Below are 20,628 nucleotides of genomic sequence, written 5' to 3' on the forward strand. Positions count from 1 at the left end.
TCTCGGCCCTCCATTTAGAGGACCGACCTTCTACTCGTAGCTACCTAAGACCCTTAAAAAAGAAAAAAGGGAAACAAAAGAGATGAGCTCCATTCAAATCTTGGCAGGAGATTTGTTAGGCTCGTAGTATAGTCTAATGCATACAGTACATGTATTCTTCTAACTTAATTATTTCACCCATTTGGGGAGTAATGTAGGATTGAATGAAGTGGGGTTGAATGCAGTTGGATTGAAGAGCATGCGTGTACATGCTAAGTACACATTAAATATTATTGACCTCAAGTTTGGGTAACAAAGGCATTAATTTCGTTAAGGAATTGGTATATTAGAACAAAGAACCGTGAGACACCAGGTGTAATCATGCATTACTCTTGCATGCACATTTCTAAAGAAGAAGAAAAAGTACGCACTCTCTAAATCTTGGTGCCACCGAGGATATCCGCAAGTTCATCAACGACAGCATCCTTTCTCTGGGGCACTTTCTTCTGCTCTTCATCTTCCGCATCCTTAACAATATCCTCTTTCTCATCGTCTTCCTCCTCATCTTCACCTTCATCCTCATCCTCGTCTGATTCTTCTTCTAGCTCGTCGAGCTCATCTAGCTCTCCAAATCCTCTATTCTCGAAGATTTCCCTCAGCGCACTAATAGCGGCATCATCCTCTGAGAACTTATTGCCATTAAGCTCCATGAGTCTCAGCGCGGGAAGTGACTGCTTAACAGCACGTTCGAGCGCTTCAACACCCTTGGCGTCAATTTCGTTGAACTGCAGCCTTAATGTTTTGATCGCCTTGTTCTTTCCCTGGCCCAAAGCTTCAGCCAGTATAGCTCCCCCCCGCGCGCCCAACAAACAATCACCGACAGCCAACTCCACCATATCTGACCAACCAGTTACAACTGTGGCCAAGGCAGTAGCACCATAGGATGTGAATGTGTTATCCTGTAAGTCGACTGTCTCAAGCCCGGCACATTTTGAGAGTCCATCTCTCAATAGCTTGTCGATTCCCTCTTGCCTGATACCGTTTTGTACCATCTTTACTGTTCTAAGTGTCTTATGCGCAGCAAACGCAGCAGCCCATGCATCCATGGACCCGTTTTCAAGTCTGTTACGACCACAAACAATTGTTTCGAGTGGGGGGAATGAAGAGTTTGTAGCTTTGAGAGAGGCAAGGTCCCTGATGGCATTAGCGACTATGGTACCGCCAGCAGGACCGAGCCCGTTGTTATTCAACAAAAGATGGCGCAGGGGCCCTGCTTTAGAGTAGAAATCGCGCAGTGGTTCAGCCAGACGGCCGCCGAAGGCGTTGTCGGATAGATCTACAGTGTGGAGATGCGGCAGGTCTAGGAGAGGGGTGAGGAGGGCGGTGAGAGCATCTGGGATCTCGGAAATAAGGCGACCAGTAAAGATATCATCTGCTTTGAATACCTGGGGAAGTTAGAGTGGTTAATGATAATAAGAGAGCATATGAGATAGACCTTGAGATTTCTGTTTGACTTGAGAATTTCACCAAGAGCTCTGCAGGCTTCGATTCCAAGGGTGTTTCCGCCGAGTCTTATCTCTTCCACAGTAGTGTTTCCTTTAAGAGACAAAATGTAGGGTTCGACGTCGATCTAAAGGCGGTTTAAGAGAACTATTAGTTCATCAATCCATGTATTTCAAATTTCCGCCCAGGTTCTCTTCGAAATCTTGCTTCAATAAAGGAAGGTAACTGACTGCGGTGTCAAGCTTAAGTGGCTTGCCATCTTTGGACTTGAGAATGAATATCTTGTCACTCATATCGATATATCTTCGGTTTAATCTCTTTCCTGTAGTTAAGTGGCTAGGGCAGTGGCGTTTGCTTGTTTACGAGACGTTCAAAGGGAAAAAGGGGTTTATTAACGGTGGGGTACGTATTTTTCTAGGTGGGGTTTTTTTCCCACGTGCTCACGATTATTGCCCCCTTCCAATTACCCGGTCGGGTGCCAAGAACTGAGGCTTAAAATCTTTAATTTCACTTCCTAGGCTTTTCAGGGTTCATATCCAGCTCCATTTGATGACCTTTTATAGGCACCTATGTCATCACTCGTTGCAAGGGACGGTTTTTGGTGTCTGTTTCCGGGTTCTTATTATCTGGAACGATCTCCGGAGGGCCGAAGATTCCCAAAGTTTGTTAACGGCACACAGCATACGGCAGTTACCGGTGTTTGGAGGTCCTCACATCTCGGGCCCAGGTGAGAAACCAACAAAGGTTTTTGGGCGACCTGAGCTATCTCTCGGTCCCTTTACATATCTCTTCTTGAATTCGGAAGATTTTCAAACCATTATGTACGGTGGGCGACAAGTGTTTGGTTGGTCGGGGAAGCCTGTAGATACACGGATGTCCGTCATCCACTGTCGGCAATTCGATGTTACCCCTTGCGAGGGCCTTGGCTACCAAATATGATCCCGACGCCGTGTAACTCCCTCAAACCGCGTGTCCGGCCATGGTAGAACAAGCACCAGTGCCTGCAGAGCTCGTACTACATGTACATGTAGTTTCACAAATAACTGCGTGAATAAATAAAACTCAGTATCGATATATCATACAGTGGCATGGCCTTCATTGACGACAATTTGCAATTACTCCCTAAAGCTTCAGTCCGAACCTAGCGTCGGAACTCGACCCTGTAAGGCTAGTCAAAAACTAATCCCAATCATGTCCCTTGCAGCAATCATCCGGGGACACGGCCATGAATAGATCTTACATACTGCTGGTGTCTCGTACGAGTAATATACTCCGTAAGTGCTATAACAGTCGACTAATGATGTGGTTGACCATGATCACAGGAAGTTCTTTTAAACGGGACGAGGAACATTAGGATCGAGGCAGGAGGATATCTAGAGGTTTACGTGCGTACATCGATGCAGGCACCGCCGACCAACCAATCAAATACAGGAGCAGCGATATTCTGAGCATACAATAGAGTACATGTAGCACATGAGGTTTTTCCGAAAACCCAACTCCATAATATCAATACTAAGCATAAGCCACTTTGCTTGCTGCACTGCAAGGCTAGAAGCCGTTAGGTGAGGATCGACGACGTTACGTGTTCTGTGTGTTTGCTTGCTTGCTTGCACATCCAGTCGCTTACTTGCTTACTTCGGCAGGCAGGGGGTTTCAGGGCCTATCGTCGATGATGAGAAGACGCGTGCATGCTTGTGTCACCATTCTATTTTTTGAGAGAGTAAGTGCAAATGCTGGGTGAGCCCAGCCAGTCAGTAAGTCAGGTCAAGAGAGAAGAATAAAAACGCGATTTCCCGCCAACGCTTGTTTCTCGTAGTATTGAGTTCAGAGAGAAATTTACCCCTTGTTTTCTGGTTTTGTTTCAAACATTTTTTTCTCTTAGTTTCTACTGTCTGTTGCTGTTGATACCTTTGCTCCGTTCGTCTGCATGATACACAGGCATACGCTCCACATTCTGCATATCCTACATAAGAGCTCCATCTAAGACAATCAGGACGATCCAAGACTCTCTCTGCCTACTACCGAGTAGCCCATCCATCACACAGTACCCGCTTACCCTACATACAACCACCACCACCCCTATCATTCCCCTTAACATCATTCCCCTCCCCCACCCCACCGGTTCCGAATAATAATCCCATTCACAATGGCACCCAATGGAATTCCTCACCTTCAGCTGCCCACACTGGCTCCTCTAGAGCCCCTCACCTCTGGCACTAACCTACCCCACGTCCCCGCTGGAGAGCTGATTCCTACTGAGAATACCACAAGAGACCCAAGGCCTCCACCAACGCCTACGTCTCTCGATGCCTCCCCCACGACGCCACCACAGTCCCCAGGACGCCCTACATCTATGCGTCGTTTTCTCTCCCGCGTCTCCCTAAACTCTTCATACACTCACGAAGACGACGACAAATCTTCCATTCTCTCAGGGCCCCTATCTCCAACGGCATCAGTCATGTCACGCGACAGCAAAAGAAAGGTTTCTGGGGGCAAGAAAGGGTCTTGGTGGAAAAAATCCAAGAAAGAAGATAAAACTCAGAATCTTCCAAGACTTCCACCTGTCGCTGCTGCTGCCGCGACTATGATTGCTGCTCAGGTTGCTGCCCCAGCTCATACCGAAAGCTCCCCAAGTAGCTCTCCTACAAACTTAACTCGTACGAAGACGGTGCAATCCATTGCTCCACCCCCGAGGTTGCCGGACGATCTCTTTGATAGTGGATTCTCGAGCTTGGATAGCGATATGTTCAAGAATTTCAAATAGAACACCAGCGGCGATGATAGGCGGGTACATGGAATGTTGAACCACGAGGAGGATTGAGGGCTTTATTTCCTTGCTTTTTCTCTTTTTTTTCTTTTTTTACATTGTGTCTTTTTCGGACCCCCTCCCTCTCCCCCCTATTTCTTCATAATGGAAAAGGGAGCACAATCAGTACTATCATATGCCCTTATTGAAGTGATTTCAAGGTTGCTCGAATAATTCATATCCAAGATATGGGATAAGGGATGTTTTCGGTTATGTTGCTTTCTCTCTTTCCTATATCTTTTTTTTAAAACAACTTCATTATTGCACTTCTTTTGAAAAGATCTATTAGCATTTAGGAAAGAAGTTTGCTTCTAGGGGATATTGTGGGAAAATCGTCGGGTACGGCGTTCTCTTGGGGATTAGGCTTAGCTGTGTTTTTTTCTTTCTTTTTCTTCTTTTTATATATTCTTATCGGGTATGGTATGGAAGGGTAGTATTTTTCTTTTTCTTTTACTTTTGTAAGCACCTAATTATCTTTTGCTGCCTTGTATCACGGAGCTGATTTCCCTGAATTAGCTTCTGTTCTTTGTTTTATGATGAAGCATTGTGTTTCCTTTTTACAGTTATTTGTTGTGCTCCTTTCCTAAGCTGCGTATCTACTTTCAGTTTTATACCATACAAATGTTCCCCACCCTTCATTAATCATTTGACTCAAATTAGGTTTGCAATGGCCTATCTGTTTGCATCGCTTTATCTTCTATGGTCCGCACCCTCATTTACCTCTATTTAACCAATCGGAGCACAAGATGATACAAGGGCTATTCTTTTTTCCACTATCGTCTTTGAGCTTAAACGGCATCGTGATGATGTTTTTATGTCCGTGAGCCAAGTTGGATTATAGTGGGCGGGGTATTTTATGGGTTGGGGTGTAGTGTAATTCAGATATGACGCCTCGAGATATTTGCGGAGAAGCAGGGTATATATATTCAATGAAAGATGCTAGAATGATCATTTCCATTGATAACCTAGGTGCATGCAGGTGCGGCAAGGATGTTGCCACCGATGCCGCTGTCATGAGAGCTGACGAATCGGGTATTATTGTTCCCGCCTCGTGTGGGGGGCTATTTTTCAGAAAGTTGCATGGATGTGACATTGTCATTTCTAGATCGAACACATTTATAGATCGAATACAAGCGAGGTTTATGGGTACTTCAGAGAAGCGCGGTTGAACTTGGGTGAGGTATTCTTCTGGCGGTCACATAGGTTTAGATGGTTACAGTTAGTTTCCTGCCGTTTTTGATGTGGTAGTACATCCGAGTGATCTGTGGTGATTTCATTAATGTTAATCAACTACATATGTACGTGCTCACGAAGATTTCCAGGGTACGATTTCCCATCAGGCTACATGTATTTACTCCATATGGAGAGACGGTTATGAAATGCAATTAATGAATTAAATAAAAAAAAAAAAAGAGACGGTTATGAACCACCTAGCCCAACAATCCCAAGACCCACATGAAAATTTGGTATCTGTATGTCGCGCAGCGCGGGATAAAAACGAAGCGGCGCTACTTGAACTGCAGAACTGGATTGTGCGCATCCATGTCTATTACTATTCTAGCGCAAAAGAGAAGATTTGAAAGGAGGGGGATTCGAACCCCCGCGGGCTAGGCCCATGAGAAACCTCGCTTTTTTAGAAGCAAGAAAGTAGTAATTACTTGAGTCACACACCTTAACCACTCGGTCATCCTTCCTTGCTAGTCTCGATGCAGAATTAACTATAATAGATCATTATTTGCACTAATCATGCCAGGAAATCATTCAAATGGCTTGAAAAACTGTGGGAGAATTACCCGTAAGTGAGATCTAATATTGTTTCGAAACATCAATTCTCCCATAAGAATTTCTGTTATGATCTGTGTCTTGGCCCCCACGAAAAAAACGCCATCTTAAGGAATCGTCAGTCTAGACCCTTTTTGTGTTAGCGCAAGTCGCATGGATACATGTAATCACTCGCATGCCTCGATCGATAAGCGCAACCAAAATTCCGTTTCGTCCCCTTGCTGCTCGGGAAACAAGCTTTGGGGACTGGGTTTCCCAAGTTGCCTAATCGAGCATCCTGGGACGCAACGCCAAGGGGATGGTCTTTCTCGTGCTGTTTTTTGCTGGTTGCATACAAGACGGCGGATTGCTTTAGTTTTTTTAATGGCTTGGATAACGCATCGGATATGGACTCTGATGTCTCGGATGATACTGAGGAATTGGACGGCGAGCTCACTCAACTCGCACCTGGCATGATAATGGAAAGGTACATGTACGTACTCTCTTGGTTTGGGAAGATAATTTGACTGATGGAAGACATAGTGAACAAAAGAGGAATAGCAACGGGCTGGAGAGTGGAAGGAAGGAAAGAGGTTCAATGTTTCTAGATTTAGAATCGAAGTTTGCTCTGTCTTATTTACTTCTGTGTTGTATTCTTTGAGGGTCTAGGGGGGCGCTAGCCCCTTCCAGGTATGGAGCGAGGAACGAGCGTCACTTTTAGTATATGGTCTCGCGACGACGGAGCGATGGGATTAGTAACGGAGTGACTCGTGAGAGTGGGAACGGGATGGAATTTACGCCTAGAGGGATGGAGCGTTCCCAGAGTTGGAGGGTTTTATCTTGTTTGTGAGCTATCGATTTGTATTATATTTGAAGCTTTTGCATCAGGTAAATGATACTTATCGTAAACACATTGTTTGAACACCGAATCAACTCGCATCAAAAATCAAAAAAGTACGCAATATATACTTGAAATAATCAGTTATCCCCTCTCGGAAGAAACTACTACATAGCAAGGCTCAAATAGAGCTAGAAAGTAAATACAACTCCTGGTATCCGGAAAACATAGATGCAAGCCTGCCTGTTATTCCCCACTCCGATCGCTCCCAAATGCTAAAAAAGAAAGAAATAAAGAAATAAAGAAATTCAGGCCCAGTCCTTAATTCTAAGAGATGCCCCACACAGGAAAGGCAGAAGGAAATCAGGCTTTTCAGATCCATCAGCTCGTGTGCGCACCATCTGGGGGATGCCAATGATTTAGGAATCAGCTGGCATTCCATTCTCTAATAAATCGTGCAACTCATCCAAACTGCTGACAGTTTCAGCTGGATTTGCAACCCATACAGTAGTTCCGGCCATGCGTGCCTTAAAGTCGTTGTGCCCTGCGCTTAAAAATTGGTCTCCGATGTGTAAGGTTTCGCTCCCCTTGATTTCACCAAAGAATCTCTGGCAACAAAGTACACCCAATCTCTTGTCGCCTATATCGACGAAGACATCGTTACCACCATTGAACGCACAAAACGGTAGTCTCCGCCCAACTTCACTAAGCTCCAATGTCTTTTGAACGGCAAGAACAGCTTCCTCGAGTTGTTCCCGCTCAAACTTGGCACCAGCAACAATTGGAACAATCCCTACAGCGCGTGCTTTACGCAGGACAGTGGCTTTCAGTGACATAGTCGATACCGACTCTAAGAGAGCGGTCTCGGCGATGTCAAGGAGCTTTTGGATATCTTCTTCTGTCCAAAGGCGCATTTCATCGAGTGCCCATACATCACGAGAAACACCTGAGAGAAGAGTATCTGAGGTTGCGTCGAATTTGAATAAGTAAGATGATTCACCACCGAGGATGATAAGGTTTTTACGTTGTTCGTCTGTAAGGAGTGGAGATGTATTGATAGCCTCAAGAAGGCCGTAGAGACGCTCCTTATACCGAGCACTGTCAGTGTAGCCTGCTGCCGTTACAATTCCAATACAGAGACCTTTGGACATGAGGTGGATTATCCGCGGGATCACTGGGTTCTGGGGAGAGAGGCAATGTCCGTCATCATAGAGGGTCACATCTCCGTCGAAAGTGACAAGTCTGAGGGGACCATTTTGGGTGGTAAGCGACATTATTTGTGCCGTGTTGAGAATCAGTCGGATATCATTGAATGACGGTGCTACAAATCTACGGCATGAAATTGCCCGTCGAGAGTCCTGGGCCACGAAGGCAGCTTCAAGAAAGAGTGGAGTGAAAAAGGTTCCGACAGAAGGGACGAGGAAGCGAAGTTTGGAGCGCTCGGGGGTGCCGGCACGTTCATTATTGACTGAAGTAGCATGGGATCAGCAAATGATGGAATTGTAATAAATCAGAAACAACGGTGTATTACTGTGATCATTGATGAGCTCTTCAACATCCTTCATAATTTCCCTGTATCGACGACGGGCCTCAATGGCCATGTTGGGGAGGGACGCATCTCCGGCTACGGCGGTGGGCTGGGAGTGAAGAACAAAGGGGACAGCAAGGAGTCCCTTGATGAATTCGATAAGTGCATCTCGACGGTGAGCCTAGACGTTGAGATTATATATTAGAGCTCTGAATTGAGGTTCAATGAGCTGATTCTGCTGCATCCAGAAATTATGTACCTTGAGAGCGTATTCAACACGGTATCTAGAAGTGAAGGAGTAGAATTAGAATACGAAAGAACCGATTACGAAGTAGCGAGTACGGCAATATGCAGGGTTCTCGCTGCTTACCTAGTTGTCATTCTCGACGCTAGCTATTTGGGTGCTTCTGGATAATGGATAATGGATAAGGGATGATCTCCTTGATGGGTGCAGGAGCTAGGAATGCGATAAAGATGATAGCTTTAGGAGGCTTGAGTTGAATTCTGGGGGGGAGTAGGTCTATGTTAAATACTGTAGCTACGTAGATGGATAGCCTTACTGTACTGGCAGCTCATTGACTGACTGGCGGCGGCAGACAGACAGCTTGCCCAACTTTACTCAGCTCCACCGCGCACCGTGTCCAGCTGCTCAGTAGTTTGGCTGAGAATATGCAGAACCCTGGTCGGTGGTGCGTATGATCTAGTGTTATCATGGTGATTGTGAATGCAGTGCGCAGGTGCGAGCAAATGACAGATGGGCATTTACGATACAGGTTTGGTGCGCAGCAACACGGCACAGGCCCGAGTTGTTGGAGAGCTGCCCGGGAAACCGACTGGGCCCGCCCGACAACTTGATTCGCGGATCACCGTTGGGCGGAGAGAAGCGTTGCATGATCACGCGGCGACTGGGTCCCACCAGAAAGGTACATCTACTATGTACTGGATTAACGATTTTTCGAAGGGGCTTGCAGTCTGATTGGTCGACAGTGACAGGGGTATTTAGTAAGCACGACACATCAAAGTACTGAGCACTCACGACCCAGTATAAAAATGCGAATACCTCAACAACCACAGATCGAATAGACATGAAATTAAAAATATAGCATAATTAGAAAGATATGCAATATGACCCCCATTTGCCTCATAACACTGATTCACCCTTCTTGGCATACTATCAACCCAGGCATCAAAGGTCTCTTAGGGAATATCTTCCCACTCCTCAATGGCAGCTCTCCATAACTCATCTACACTATGAGGCCTTCTTTCCCACTTGTACCATCTTTTCCTCAACCTAGACTTAAGTAAACCCTATAGGATTCGTGGTGGGGGTTGGTCGTGGTCTGGTTGCTATCGGGCGGAATCCGGGAATTTTCTAGACACGGGTGTACGTAGTTGCGGAGTGATCTATTCTACTCTACCCCAGAGAAGAGTTGTAGTAGTGTTTGGTTCATTATTCCCTTCCCTTGCCTCTCAGTGGTTTTCAATTCTCAATTGGAAAGAATTCCCCTATCATCCGAAAACGACGTTCGTTCGAATAGACATATGGTTGGGGACACCTAGAGACGGGGGGGTTGCGACATTGGCCTCCAGTGAAGATCACATTCCTAATCTAGTAATTACTTGGCATGAAATCGATCAAAAATGCCAAGAGAGTAGATTTATGCCAAGATACTGGCCATGAACCATAGATGTCTTCCAAATCGGGAAATTTTATACTAGCGTACTTCCTAATCAGGTAGTTATTGGCCTGGAAGGTAATTAATGTGCGACATTTGGTCAGCCTCTCACCAAAAACCCAACTTTTAGAAATTCAATAGCTCAACAACCACAACAGATAAAATTAATTGGGCTCTGTTACAGTGTTATTTACATCTTCCTCTATCACCCTACAGAGCTATTTTAATTTTAATGTGTTGTAGTGGTTGGCCATTAAGTTTCAAACTTCGGCAACTTTGACACTCCAGCTCAAGGTGTCCCCAACCATACACACATGATACATCTCACCGCGAACTCTTAGTCATGTTTGAGTCACCATCACGCTCTGGTCAAACGTTGGGAGCGATCGGATTCTTGTAATTAATCTTGATGAGCTTCCTACTACTGAACCGAATCAACAAGATGTCAAAGAATGGCTACTTACGCGTAAGTACATATACCAAGTATCAGAAACTGTAGTTTAGTTGTATATCCCAAAAGACAGCTTAAGCTAAGAGTTTGAAGTCTTTACCCGGTTATTGTATCCTCCCCTCAAAGACCTACCATAGGGTGAATGATGATTTCGAAAAGTAAATGTAGGTAGTCCAGCAGAGAAATAACTACGGCGACAGTAATAGAAGAAATCGCGCGATTGCTCCGTACTATATTGCTGCGAGGCATATGGGGGTATTTGAGCCTTCCAACTCAAAATCCTAATTATCTGATTGGCCGATTGGAGAATCTGCACCAATCAGGTTACCGGAAAATTGAGCTGGAGTCTGTTCGCAAATGCTCAATTATGTACTCTAGCTGTCTATGGCCGGGTGAGTTTGGAATATCAGTACATACATCTGCTCCTTGTCTATATTTCCATGCGCTTACATCGTTACATGCGCCTACATCAAGTATAAGCAATTCAATTGAATGCTACATACACACTTTTCAAGACTAGGGCACTGATAAGCGAAGCGTAACTCCAGTATACAATTGCAATTGGCTTACATGTACTCACCATACATGGACTGCTGTCAATTTATCCAATCATTAACAGCTTTGCATTCTCTAATTTACAGATTGATATCCCAGTAACCTTTCGTGTTCGAATTCGCAAATGACCGTTTTCGGATTCGCATTCTGCCCCTTTGCAGAGGTTAGGGGCCAATTGTCAAACTGGCACAGGCTTGGCTCCGGATAATTGAGCTTAACCGTAACAGACGATCTTTAGTTGCATTCGAGCCTCACCCCTTTTATCACTGAACCCTTTTAAATTTGTTCAACATCCACTTACTCTCTTATCTTCATTCCTCAACTTCACTCACTCACGACTGCATCCCTCGATTTCTTGCTTCGTTTTTTATCCGGTTCAATACTTCCTTTAATTACACAGCCTTTTCTACCAACATTCAAAATGACTTCTAGTAGACTAGAGAACGAGGACCACAGCCGTGATGCTGCCTTCAATAAGGCAATGCACGGAAAGTCTTCAGAGCTTAAGGGTGGTTTCTCTGCCATGCTTGGAAAGGATAAGGAAGCCCAGAACGCGGCGGTTGATGAGTACTTCAAGTTCTGGGATGGAAAGGGCGCTGGGAAAGAGACGGAGGAAGACATGAAGGAACGTGTTGAAAGCTATGCCACGTTGACAAGACAGTATGTTTTACCAACCCCGAAACAATTCGTAACGAATAAATTGTTGGGAGAAATTCTTACATATGATTTTAGCTACTACAATCTTGCCACAGATCTCTATGAGAACGGCTGGGGCCAAAGTTTCCATTTCTGCCGTTTTTATGAGGGTGAAAACTTCTACCAAGCCATTGCCCGTCATGAGCACTACCTTGCACACAGGATGGGTCTTCGCGAGGGAATGACCGTTCTTGATGTTGGTTGTGGTGTTGGTGGACCTGCTAGAGAAATTACAAGGTTCTCAGGAGTCAACATTGTTGGATTGAACAACAACGATTACCAGATCGACCGCGCGACTAACTACGCTAAAATCGGCGGTTTGGCCGATAAACACAAGTTTGTCAAGGGTGACTTCATGCAGATGTCGTTCGAGCCCAACACATTCGATGCTGTGTAAGCATTTCCGTTATCGTCCCATGCCTGGAATAATAAGCTAATAAGATCCGCAACCAATAGCTATGCAATTGAGGCAACTGTCCATGCTCCTTCCCTCGAAGGTGTCTATGGCCAGATCTACAAGGTTCTCAAGCCAGGTGGTGTTTTCGGTGTGTATGAATGGTTGATGACCGAAGACTACGACGTAACAAATCCCCGTCACCGTGAGATTTGCCATGGAATTGAAGTCGGTGATGGTATCTCCCAAATGGTTAAGATCTCTGAGGCCATCCGCGCCATTAAGGCTTGTGGATTTGAGTTGGAGTTCCACGAGGATCTTGCGCAGAGGCCCGACGTCATCCCATGGTATTACCCAATTGGTAAGAAATCCCGCTCCCCTTCCGCTGCAAATTGGCGTAATTAACAATTGTTATAGCTGGTGATCTGAAACACGTTCGCTCTGCGAGTGACTTCCTTACTGTTCTCCGCATGACTAAGATTGGTCGTGGCCTTATGCACAAGTTTATCGGTGGTCTCGAAACCGTTGGTATCGCTCCTGCCGGTACACAGAAGACCGCCGATGCCCTTGCATTGGCTGCGGACTCGTTGGTGGCTGGTGCCAAGGAGAATTTGTTCACTCCTATGTACTTGATGATTGCCAGGAAGCCCTTGAACTCTTAAGTGTGGTTTATGGGTTTGAAATTCTGGTGAAATTAGTTCTTTGGATGGCATAGGGACAGGGGTTTCGGGGAAAATTATGCGCTTAGCTATGTAATCTAGTAATAATTCGATTTGGCGGAGTTTCTCGTGTATCTATTATATCTTGTATTTTACGGTGATGTTGGATTGAATGTTAAGTGAACTAAACGCTTGGTTTTGTCTCAAGATCATTAGCCGTTCTTTGGCGCGCTGTACGCCGTATGAAGTATCTTACTCTCGCAGCTCAAGCTCGTTACGCCAATATTGAAACCATTTTTGGATACCAGAGTGATGTAAAGAACACACTGATTTTTCTAAGACTCTGATGAGGTCAACTGAATACCGGAGAGAATGAAGTATCGTCAAAGCTTTCCAGTCTACGCCACATCATTTCTGATTATTGCTCTATACTTGCCAGAATTATGCGGATTCTTTTGCACAGAAAATAGACGCCTCCGTTATTTATCCCTTACATCATATACCAAACTGTATTATTTGCATGTCAAAAACAATTCTCGCTTTTTAGATCACCTTAGCCCTAACTAGCAGTACAAGCCGATCTATGTAGTATTGCCCAATCCGTCTAACCTAGCACAGCATCTTAAGCAGGTGTCAAAGCCTTCAACTCGTCAACCTTAAACAGCCCCTTCTTAATCATCGCCGCAGCTTGCTCAGTGTAAGCAGCCTTGACCGCATCCACCGACTTATCCTTCTGTAATCGTACAGCAAATTCGCCGAGATCCTCGGGATCGATCTTTGAAATGATCAAGTCAACATCAGAAAGAAGGTCATCAATGACCTTGGGAGAAGCATCGCCAGTCACAAAATAGTTTGTGTCCTTGACGGCACCCTTGAGTATACGCCTGTTTTTCTTGACGGCGGTCTTAGCGGCCTCCTTGGCTTTTTTAGAGTCGGCTTGCTTGAGCTTCGCTGCGGCCTCCTCCTCCTCCTTGCGCTTCTTCTCCTCCTCCTCTTTGATGCGCTTTTCCTCCGCTGCACGCTTTTCTTCGGCCTCACGAGCGTCGCGCTTGGCATTGCGCTGCTTCTTCTCCTCGTCTTTGAACTTCTTGATTCTAGTATCAAAGGCAAGAACGTCGTCAACGAGCTTACGAAGACGGGCAGTGTCCTCTGTCTTTCTTTTTGCACGAGAAGCCTTGTTCTTTCGCTCGACAAACCGCTTTTGATCACGGTTCTCGTTGTCATCTGGGACGTCCTCGTCGAGGTATTCGAATGTACGCCATGAGTCGAAGTTGTACCAGAAGTTATAAAATTCTTCAACATTCTCCTTGGTTGAGGATTCGTCGCCGAATTTAGGGACTGGCTGCTTCTTTGAAAAACGGGCCTCAGACTCAAAAACGGCAGACCAGAGCTTGTAAAAGTTTCCTTTCGCCTTCTTTGATGGTGGTTCGCGGTTGGCACCCTCATCAACGGAATCGAACTGACGACGTCTCACGGGGTCAGAAAGAACCTCCATGGCTATACTTATTGTCAGTATCAAAGCGGCTATGGGAATATTATATTATGGCGTACCTTTCTGGATACACTTGAAGAATGAGTCGTCTTCGGTAGCACCGCTGGCAGCCTTCTTGTCGGGGTGATGCTTGAGGACTTTTCTGCGGTGGGCCTTCTTGATCTGCTCATCCGTCGCCTTGTAACGGTATTTTGAGATACCGAGGACGGCATAGTGATCTTGGTTCTGTATCCGTAGATTGATTAGCGTTAAATTATCAGTTACTAAAGACTAAAATAACAATTTGTACATACCTTCCAGTCCTTTGGATCTCTCTGAAGAAGCATTGCATCTTCAGGCTCATCTGCCTCAGCGCCGTCGTCGTCTTCGATGTTCTTTACATTCTGCGAGGCTTGGATGCGATCATCCTCAGAGAAGGTGCGCGAGTGACGCTTCTATTGGGGGTTTGAGACGAATTAGCTTATGAAAAAGTAATTATCAGAGAAACAAATTTAGAGCTTACTCTTCGGGCATGAGCGAGGAAGTGAGGTCCGACAGGCTCAAGTTTCCGGTTGACTGAAGAGGAGAGCGGGGCATGGACGACGAAATTTGATTCGGCTGACCATCCCTCAGGAAGAGAGGGGAGAGGCTTGAGTGATTTGACCGAGGCCATCGTTACTATTGATGGTTGGTTGTTTCAAACGTGAAGTATATGTTAGGGTGTACAAAAATGTTGAACTTCTCGGACGAGGGGTTGCGGGTTGTACGTGGGCGGAAAATAAAAACCTTCGTTAGTGTGGTGGGCGCTGTGGTGGGCGCTATCACGTGTGTGGCTAGTAGTGTACAGCTCAATTGATCAAGGGATGTTAAAAAGAGTACGATTTCGGTGGACCGGCTTCGGCGTATCAGTATTTATCTCTTGCCTTTTACCAGAGATAACCATGCGTACGAGCACTAGCGGTCCCTAAGTAATCTTTGGAAACCATCAGCGAAAGCGACGCTCGTTCGAACCCTGCTCCTTTCACTTATCTTTTGTTTTTTTTGCGACTTTACTTGTGGAGATCATGGTGTCACCCATGCAGAACAGAATGACTGACTCATCTGTGCATTTCTGTTTTAATGCAAAACAGCTAGACACTTTCCTTATCTGGTGTTCTATCATTGGCGCTATCACTTCCCAAGTACGGCATCTGCACCCTGCAGGGCGGCGAGTCCCGTGTGATACCCATCCAGGTGATTGTACCTGAAGGATAGCGCCATGGAGATAAAGGGACGAAACCTCCCTACCAACAACCACCATCCCACAACAAACGCTATGAAGAAGCTTCATTTGTTACTCCCCGTCTTGATAAATCTCGCGACAGCTATACAGCCCTCCGCGCGCGATCCGTTGCCCAACCAGCAGTTCCGCGATCTGAAATGGGGGCAACTCAACTTCTTGCACACCACCGATAAGTCAGTTTTTGCGTTTTTCTCCAAGGCATTGTTAATATTCAAGGAACTAACGTGGAGAAAAGTCACGGTTGGCATGCAGGGCATCTTCAGGAACCGCAGTACTCGGCGGATTTCGGGGACTATATCTCGTTTGTTAAGCACATGCGGCGACTCGCCGACGAGAAGGAGGCAGATCTTGTTGTGGTCGATACAGGCGACCGCGCTGAAGGTAAGGAAGCTATCATCTAGTAGCTCTGGTGAGAGATAGTACTGCGGCTTATCGTCTGTATTTTTGTTTTTAGGCAACGGCCTATGGGATGCGTCGGACCCGAAGGGGAACTACACGAGGAACTTCTACCACAAACTCGACATAGATGTTATCACCAATGGTAATCACGAGCTATACAACAAAACTACAGCCCAGAATGAGTTTGACGAGATGATTCCATACTATAACGGTAAATACGTCGCGTCGAATGTTGATATCGACGTAGAAGGGAAATGGGAACCCTTTGCGAACAGGTCTCATAAGCTAGTGACGAAGAATTTGGGACTGAAGATCACATCCTTTGGTTTCCTTTTCAACTTTACTGGGAATTACAACAACACTCGGGTTAAGGCTCCCAGCGAAGTGATCAAGGAAGACTGGTTCCACGAAGCCATTTCTGACAAGGATGTTGACCTGTTCATGGTTATCGGGCACATCGATGTCGAGGACCATGAGCTCGGTATGGTTCTGGCGGCAATTCGTGAAATCAACCCAGATACCCCGGTTCAGATCTTTGGGGGCCACAGCCATCTCAGGAAATTTGTCCAGTATGATGACAAGTCAACCGCGCTGGAGTCTGGGCGTTATTTCGAGACTGTTGGGTTCTTGAGTATCGATGGTCTTGCGACAAAGGCAAAGAAAGCCGCGTCAAAGCTAAATTTCTTCAGGAGATACATTGACGCAAATAGAGTCGGGTATCAACATCATACCGGAGCAAATGAGGACACCTTCGATACCCCCGAAGGCCTGGAAATGTCCGCAGAACTCACAAAATATCGTGCAGAATTGGGACTCGACCGTCTAATCGGCTGTGCGCCGCAGGACTGGTCCCTTAACAAGGACATGTACGGCAGTCCTAATAACTGGTACACATTCCTCGAGGAAACTGTTCTTCCCAAGGTTGTCACCAACAAAGACCGCCATGATGTCCCACGTATAATTTTTATCAATACTGGTTCTCAGCGATTCGACGTCTTCAAGGGCCCATTTACATATGACACTAGCTTCCTTGTTTCTCCATTCACCAGCAAATTCAGGTTTGCCCCGAATGTGCCATGGGAATATGCCTCGCAGCTCCGTGAATATTTCGAGGACGACTCAAACCCATACTTCCACACCCTCGGGGGCCCCGAGCGTGAAGGCCCGCGGCCACAAGCCCTCAAGTCAAACTCTTTCCGAGTGAACCAGAGACAGCAGAACGTCCTCGTCAATGGTGCCCCACCCACAATAGTCCCAGGGTATACCACCCGCGATGATTTTGGCGACGATGGTGACGACACAGTCCACTCTCGGATTATCTGGCACTTTGCTCCCAAGGTTATCCAGGGCAATGCTTCTTTCCCTGATGGCTGGGAGACCAGCCCTCCCGAGACCGTGGACGTAGTTTTCATGGATTTCATTGGGTGGAATGTTGCGGCGGGGCTGAACGAAATTTCAGGAAACGATTCGTACAGGGCTGTTGATTTCCAGCCTTATATGGGCGAGGAGGATACCATGACAAAGTTGCTGCTGGATTATGTGGAGAAGGAGTGGAGACATGATTGTGTTTAAGAGGGGCGTGGTGTTTTAAATGTGTTATGGGCAATGTTTTGTGTACCAGTAATGCTTTGTACAGAGTATATGTCGACTTGTTTTCTGCATGCCTTTTTATTTGGATCAGCAATTTATAGGAATTGTGTTATAATGTAGGCGGGAGAGGGAGGTGACTGAGTGTTGATGGTCTTTGTCGTTTTACATGCATACCAGCGATAGTTTAGCAATGTTATACATATCAGAAGTATGCAGAGTTCAAGTTGTGTTCTGTAGCCCCGCCAAAAAGGAAGAAAGAAAATGGCACTTTCAGGCGCTCATTTGACTTTCGTACACCCTACCATACTTGATGGCATCGAACCTTTCGAACTCCATATATATATACATGTACTTACATGTATGTGGGAGGAGAGATTGTAAGTTACATGTAGTCATGTAGGTAGCGGCCCCATGATACATGTAGTTACCCGCTCACAACCGTGGCCCATGATGCCCTTGCGAGGTCATACATGTAGTCAGTCAATACATGTACCTAGTATCCGAGTGCTCGTAGGTGTCCTACCTAGCTGGCAGCACCCGCATACCGGGGCATCCTTTAAACCACTGGATCATCAAGCTGGTCCGAGAGCTTTTGCTAATCGTTCAAAATCACCAACTCCGGCCAGGGCTATATCTAAGATCTGATTTCGGCCACCCAGCCGGCAGACCCTGAATGATACAAAGAGCCGCCCCAGTGGGATGCGTTGCAAAAACTACAGCACTGGCCATGACCTTGTTGGATATGTGTTGTTCAAGGCAGTATTAAGGTCACGGTGTCGAACATGAGGAAGGGTCCGCTGTCAAGAGGAATGGTGTCCTGCCTGGGCTCTTAGAAGATAGCTTTATCTTAGCTCCTGATATCGGCAACAACTGAAGCTCTCAGACTCGTCCTACTTTCAGCACGCTTCTAACACTGCAAACAATCAATGAATTATCCATCCATCCGGATCCCACACGTGCAGCTACTCGCAGTTGGACCGAGTCATAATCCATGACGCACAAGATCCACAGTTAGCAATGGTCATATTGTCTAAAGAAAATGGCATTCTTCTATTTTGGGTATTCAAAAAATGACTACATGATGCACACCCTCCTATGCACACATATACAGCCTAGATCTACATGTTTGCCGTAGCTGTCTTGGGGGCGTTCTTGAACCGCCAATTCATGGTGGCCAAGATGGTGTACATGGACCTACACATCCGTATCAAATCAGCACAATCTCACAGTTACCGTTGAGGGAGATAGGGAGTAGGGAGGCGGGTAGGGATGCAGGAAGGAAGGCAGGAAGGGAAGAGGAGGGGGAAGAGGAGGGGTTTCCCTACTTTATACACGGCACCTCCACCCCCACACTCTCTGCAATCCTCCACACATTCCCGCAATACGCCTCAAGTTCCATCTGCAACCCCTTCCTCGCGTCCTGCAGCATACTCGGCACGATAGGTGGCGCCTTCAACGTCCACCCCATGCGATCCTCAACCAACGTATCCGCATCAATCTTTACGCCTGCCGCATTCGCCGTCTTGGCCACCTCACGGATGATCTTCTCCACCAGCTCCACCGCCTGCGGCGAGCTCGCGAGGAAAGACTGCGTATCCAAGTTGGTGGCCGCGCACACCACGTTCCATGACCCGTTCCAACCCAGCTTGCCCCAGCGTTCAACGTGGATCTCGTCGGTGGCGGCACACGGGAAGCCCGATGCGTCAAACAGCGCGGCGAGGTACTGGATCTTTGACTTGTCGGTTGGGTTGTCCGCGCGGTCGTAGAGACCGATGGTCATTGTTGCGACGGCGCCATCTTGGAGGATGTGGCCCAGGGAGGGCTGACTGGCGGTGATGTAGGCGACGCCTGAGGCGATTGGGTTGGTTGGAAAAGCCTCGCGGTAGGGCTTCTCGATGCCGACGCCGTTCTGGATGAGCACGATGGGGACGTCGGGTTGCAGGGGGAAGCGGGCGAGTGGGAGGGAGGCCTGTGGGAGGACTTTGGTGGTCACGATCACGTAGTCGTAGGCCTCGCCATGGATCTCGTGGGAGTCGCGGATGACGCGGTGGGGGCGGCAAATGTGGTTGCCCCAGTTGCTGGTGGTGATCTTGAAGCCAGACTGAGAGACAATGTCGTAGTTTCCTCGGCAGGCTATTGTGATTTGAACGTCGGCGAATTTGGAGGCGGAGAGGAGGTGGGAGTAGAGTCCGCCGAGGGCTGCAGTAATGGTATGGATTAGCTTGAGCTTGGTTGAACTCAATTGACAGGAATTGGGGTCAGGATGCTTACAGCCACCGCCAAAGATGAAGATTTTGAGAGACTTCTTGTTTGTTGCAGATTCCATCATTTCCAGTGCCGGGGAATTGGTGGTTAGAGATAAATTAACGTGGTAGCGGTAGCACTGGGTACGGCAGCATCCAATATGTGATTACCGGATCGGAGTGGGCATGTGAAGTGATAAGCAGGTAGCCGCGGGTAAAGCATTGGTACCGGTCTGAGACCTCATGTAAGAAGTCCTCCTCGATTGAATTTTTTGATAAGGCAAAGCAAAGCAAAGCAAAAAAAAAAAAAAAAAAACTATTCTAAATTTCCAGATCAGGATTTAAATTCTGGAGGAGAAGATTTGGTACGCAGTTGGAATGGTTACTCTGGGTCGGGGTTCGGGTTTCTGATAGCAGTGAAGTGACTACCCCACGATGGAGGAGGCCTCAAAAGGGCGCAGATTCGCAAAACTCATACTCCTCCAACTGGCCTCCATATTTTTTGATGCATGTAGGTTATGTTTATGGGTGAGGATAAATCATATTCGAGAGTCCAGTGATTGGCCGTGAAAACGACCCCCCAAGTGCCGGAGGTGTCGCTACTCTAGATATCTGGTACGCACATCCCCTTGGCATCTCAATGGACGAGTTTAGAATACGCATCGCATACAACAGCTTCCCGATCTCATTTCAAGCTTTCAAGTCTGCTGTTTAGTCCAGAAACCTCAACTGAACAATCGTTACATGAGTGGGACATGGATCAGCACTCGCTGTGGGGTAGCGGGTGTCTGTCTGTC

At 46.7% G+C, this 20,628-nt stretch overlaps 8 protein-coding genes across 8 annotated transcripts; 4 read left to right on the top strand and 4 right to left on the bottom strand.

The window, feature by feature from the left end:
• Window positions 1-413: 413 nt before the first annotated feature.
• Window positions 414-1,775, bottom strand: H6S33_009867 (uncharacterized protein; the record flags this gene model as incomplete). Its single annotated transcript, XM_044841315.1, has 3 exons — window positions 414-1,424; window positions 1,475-1,609; window positions 1,713-1,775. The coding sequence occupies 3 exons, from the start codon at window positions 1,773-1,775 to the stop codon at window positions 414-416; spliced, it is 1,209 nt and encodes a 402-aa protein (XP_044687452.1).
• Window positions 1,776-2,461: 686 nt separating this feature from the next.
• H6S33_009868 (uncharacterized protein) lies at window positions 2,462-3,198 on the top strand (the record flags this gene model as incomplete). Its single annotated transcript, XM_044841316.1, has 7 exons — window positions 2,462-2,503; window positions 2,617-2,644; window positions 2,716-2,744; window positions 2,805-2,867; window positions 2,942-2,948; window positions 3,038-3,044; window positions 3,126-3,198. 7 exons carry the CDS (start codon window positions 2,462-2,464, stop codon window positions 3,196-3,198), a joined length of 249 nt encoding a protein of 82 aa, XP_044687453.1.
• A 430-nt stretch (window positions 3,199-3,628) lies between these two features.
• H6S33_009869 (uncharacterized protein) lies at window positions 3,629-4,246 on the top strand (the record flags this gene model as incomplete). Its single annotated transcript, XM_044841299.1, has 1 exon — window positions 3,629-4,246. The coding sequence occupies one exon, from the start codon at window positions 3,629-3,631 to the stop codon at window positions 4,244-4,246; it is 618 nt and encodes a 205-aa protein (XP_044687454.1).
• Window positions 4,247-7,306: 3,060 nt separating this feature from the next.
• Window positions 7,307-8,796, bottom strand: H6S33_009870 (uncharacterized protein; the record flags this gene model as incomplete). Its single annotated transcript, XM_044841300.1, has 5 exons — window positions 7,307-7,848; window positions 7,912-8,355; window positions 8,419-8,596; window positions 8,675-8,699; window positions 8,786-8,796. 5 exons carry the CDS (start codon window positions 8,794-8,796, stop codon window positions 7,307-7,309), a joined length of 1,200 nt encoding a protein of 399 aa, XP_044687455.1.
• Window positions 8,797-11,518: 2,722 nt separating this feature from the next.
• On the top strand, window positions 11,519-12,849 carry H6S33_009871 (uncharacterized protein; the record flags this gene model as incomplete). The annotated part of the gene is made up of 4 exons (XM_044841301.1): window positions 11,519-11,757; window positions 11,830-12,186; window positions 12,250-12,548; window positions 12,605-12,849. The coding sequence occupies 4 exons, from the start codon at window positions 11,519-11,521 to the stop codon at window positions 12,847-12,849; spliced, it is 1,140 nt and encodes a 379-aa protein (XP_044687456.1).
• A 619-nt stretch (window positions 12,850-13,468) lies between these two features.
• On the bottom strand, window positions 13,469-14,990 carry H6S33_009872 (uncharacterized protein; the record flags this gene model as incomplete). Its single annotated transcript, XM_044841302.1, has 4 exons — window positions 13,469-14,343; window positions 14,398-14,563; window positions 14,632-14,772; window positions 14,841-14,990. 4 exons carry the CDS (start codon window positions 14,988-14,990, stop codon window positions 13,469-13,471), a joined length of 1,332 nt encoding a protein of 443 aa, XP_044687457.1.
• A 642-nt stretch (window positions 14,991-15,632) lies between these two features.
• H6S33_009873 (uncharacterized protein) lies at window positions 15,633-17,570 on the top strand (the record flags this gene model as incomplete). The annotated part of the gene is made up of 3 exons (XM_044841303.1): window positions 15,633-15,772; window positions 15,835-15,980; window positions 16,054-17,570. 3 exons carry the CDS (start codon window positions 15,633-15,635, stop codon window positions 17,568-17,570), a joined length of 1,803 nt encoding a protein of 600 aa, XP_044687458.1.
• Window positions 17,571-18,909: 1,339 nt separating this feature from the next.
• Window positions 18,910-19,917, bottom strand: H6S33_009874 (uncharacterized protein; the record flags this gene model as incomplete). Its single annotated transcript, XM_044841304.1, has 2 exons — window positions 18,910-19,787; window positions 19,860-19,917. 2 exons carry the CDS (start codon window positions 19,915-19,917, stop codon window positions 18,910-18,912), a joined length of 936 nt encoding a protein of 311 aa, XP_044687459.1.
• Between the last annotated feature and the right edge of the window lie 711 nt (window positions 19,918-20,628).

Source organism: Morchella sextelata (genome assembly GCF_020137385.1).
Source record: "Morchella sextelata strain SCLS chromosome Unknown scls_35, whole genome shotgun sequence".
NCBI classification, from domain to species: domain Eukaryota; kingdom Fungi; phylum Ascomycota; class Pezizomycetes; order Pezizales; family Morchellaceae; genus Morchella; species Morchella sextelata.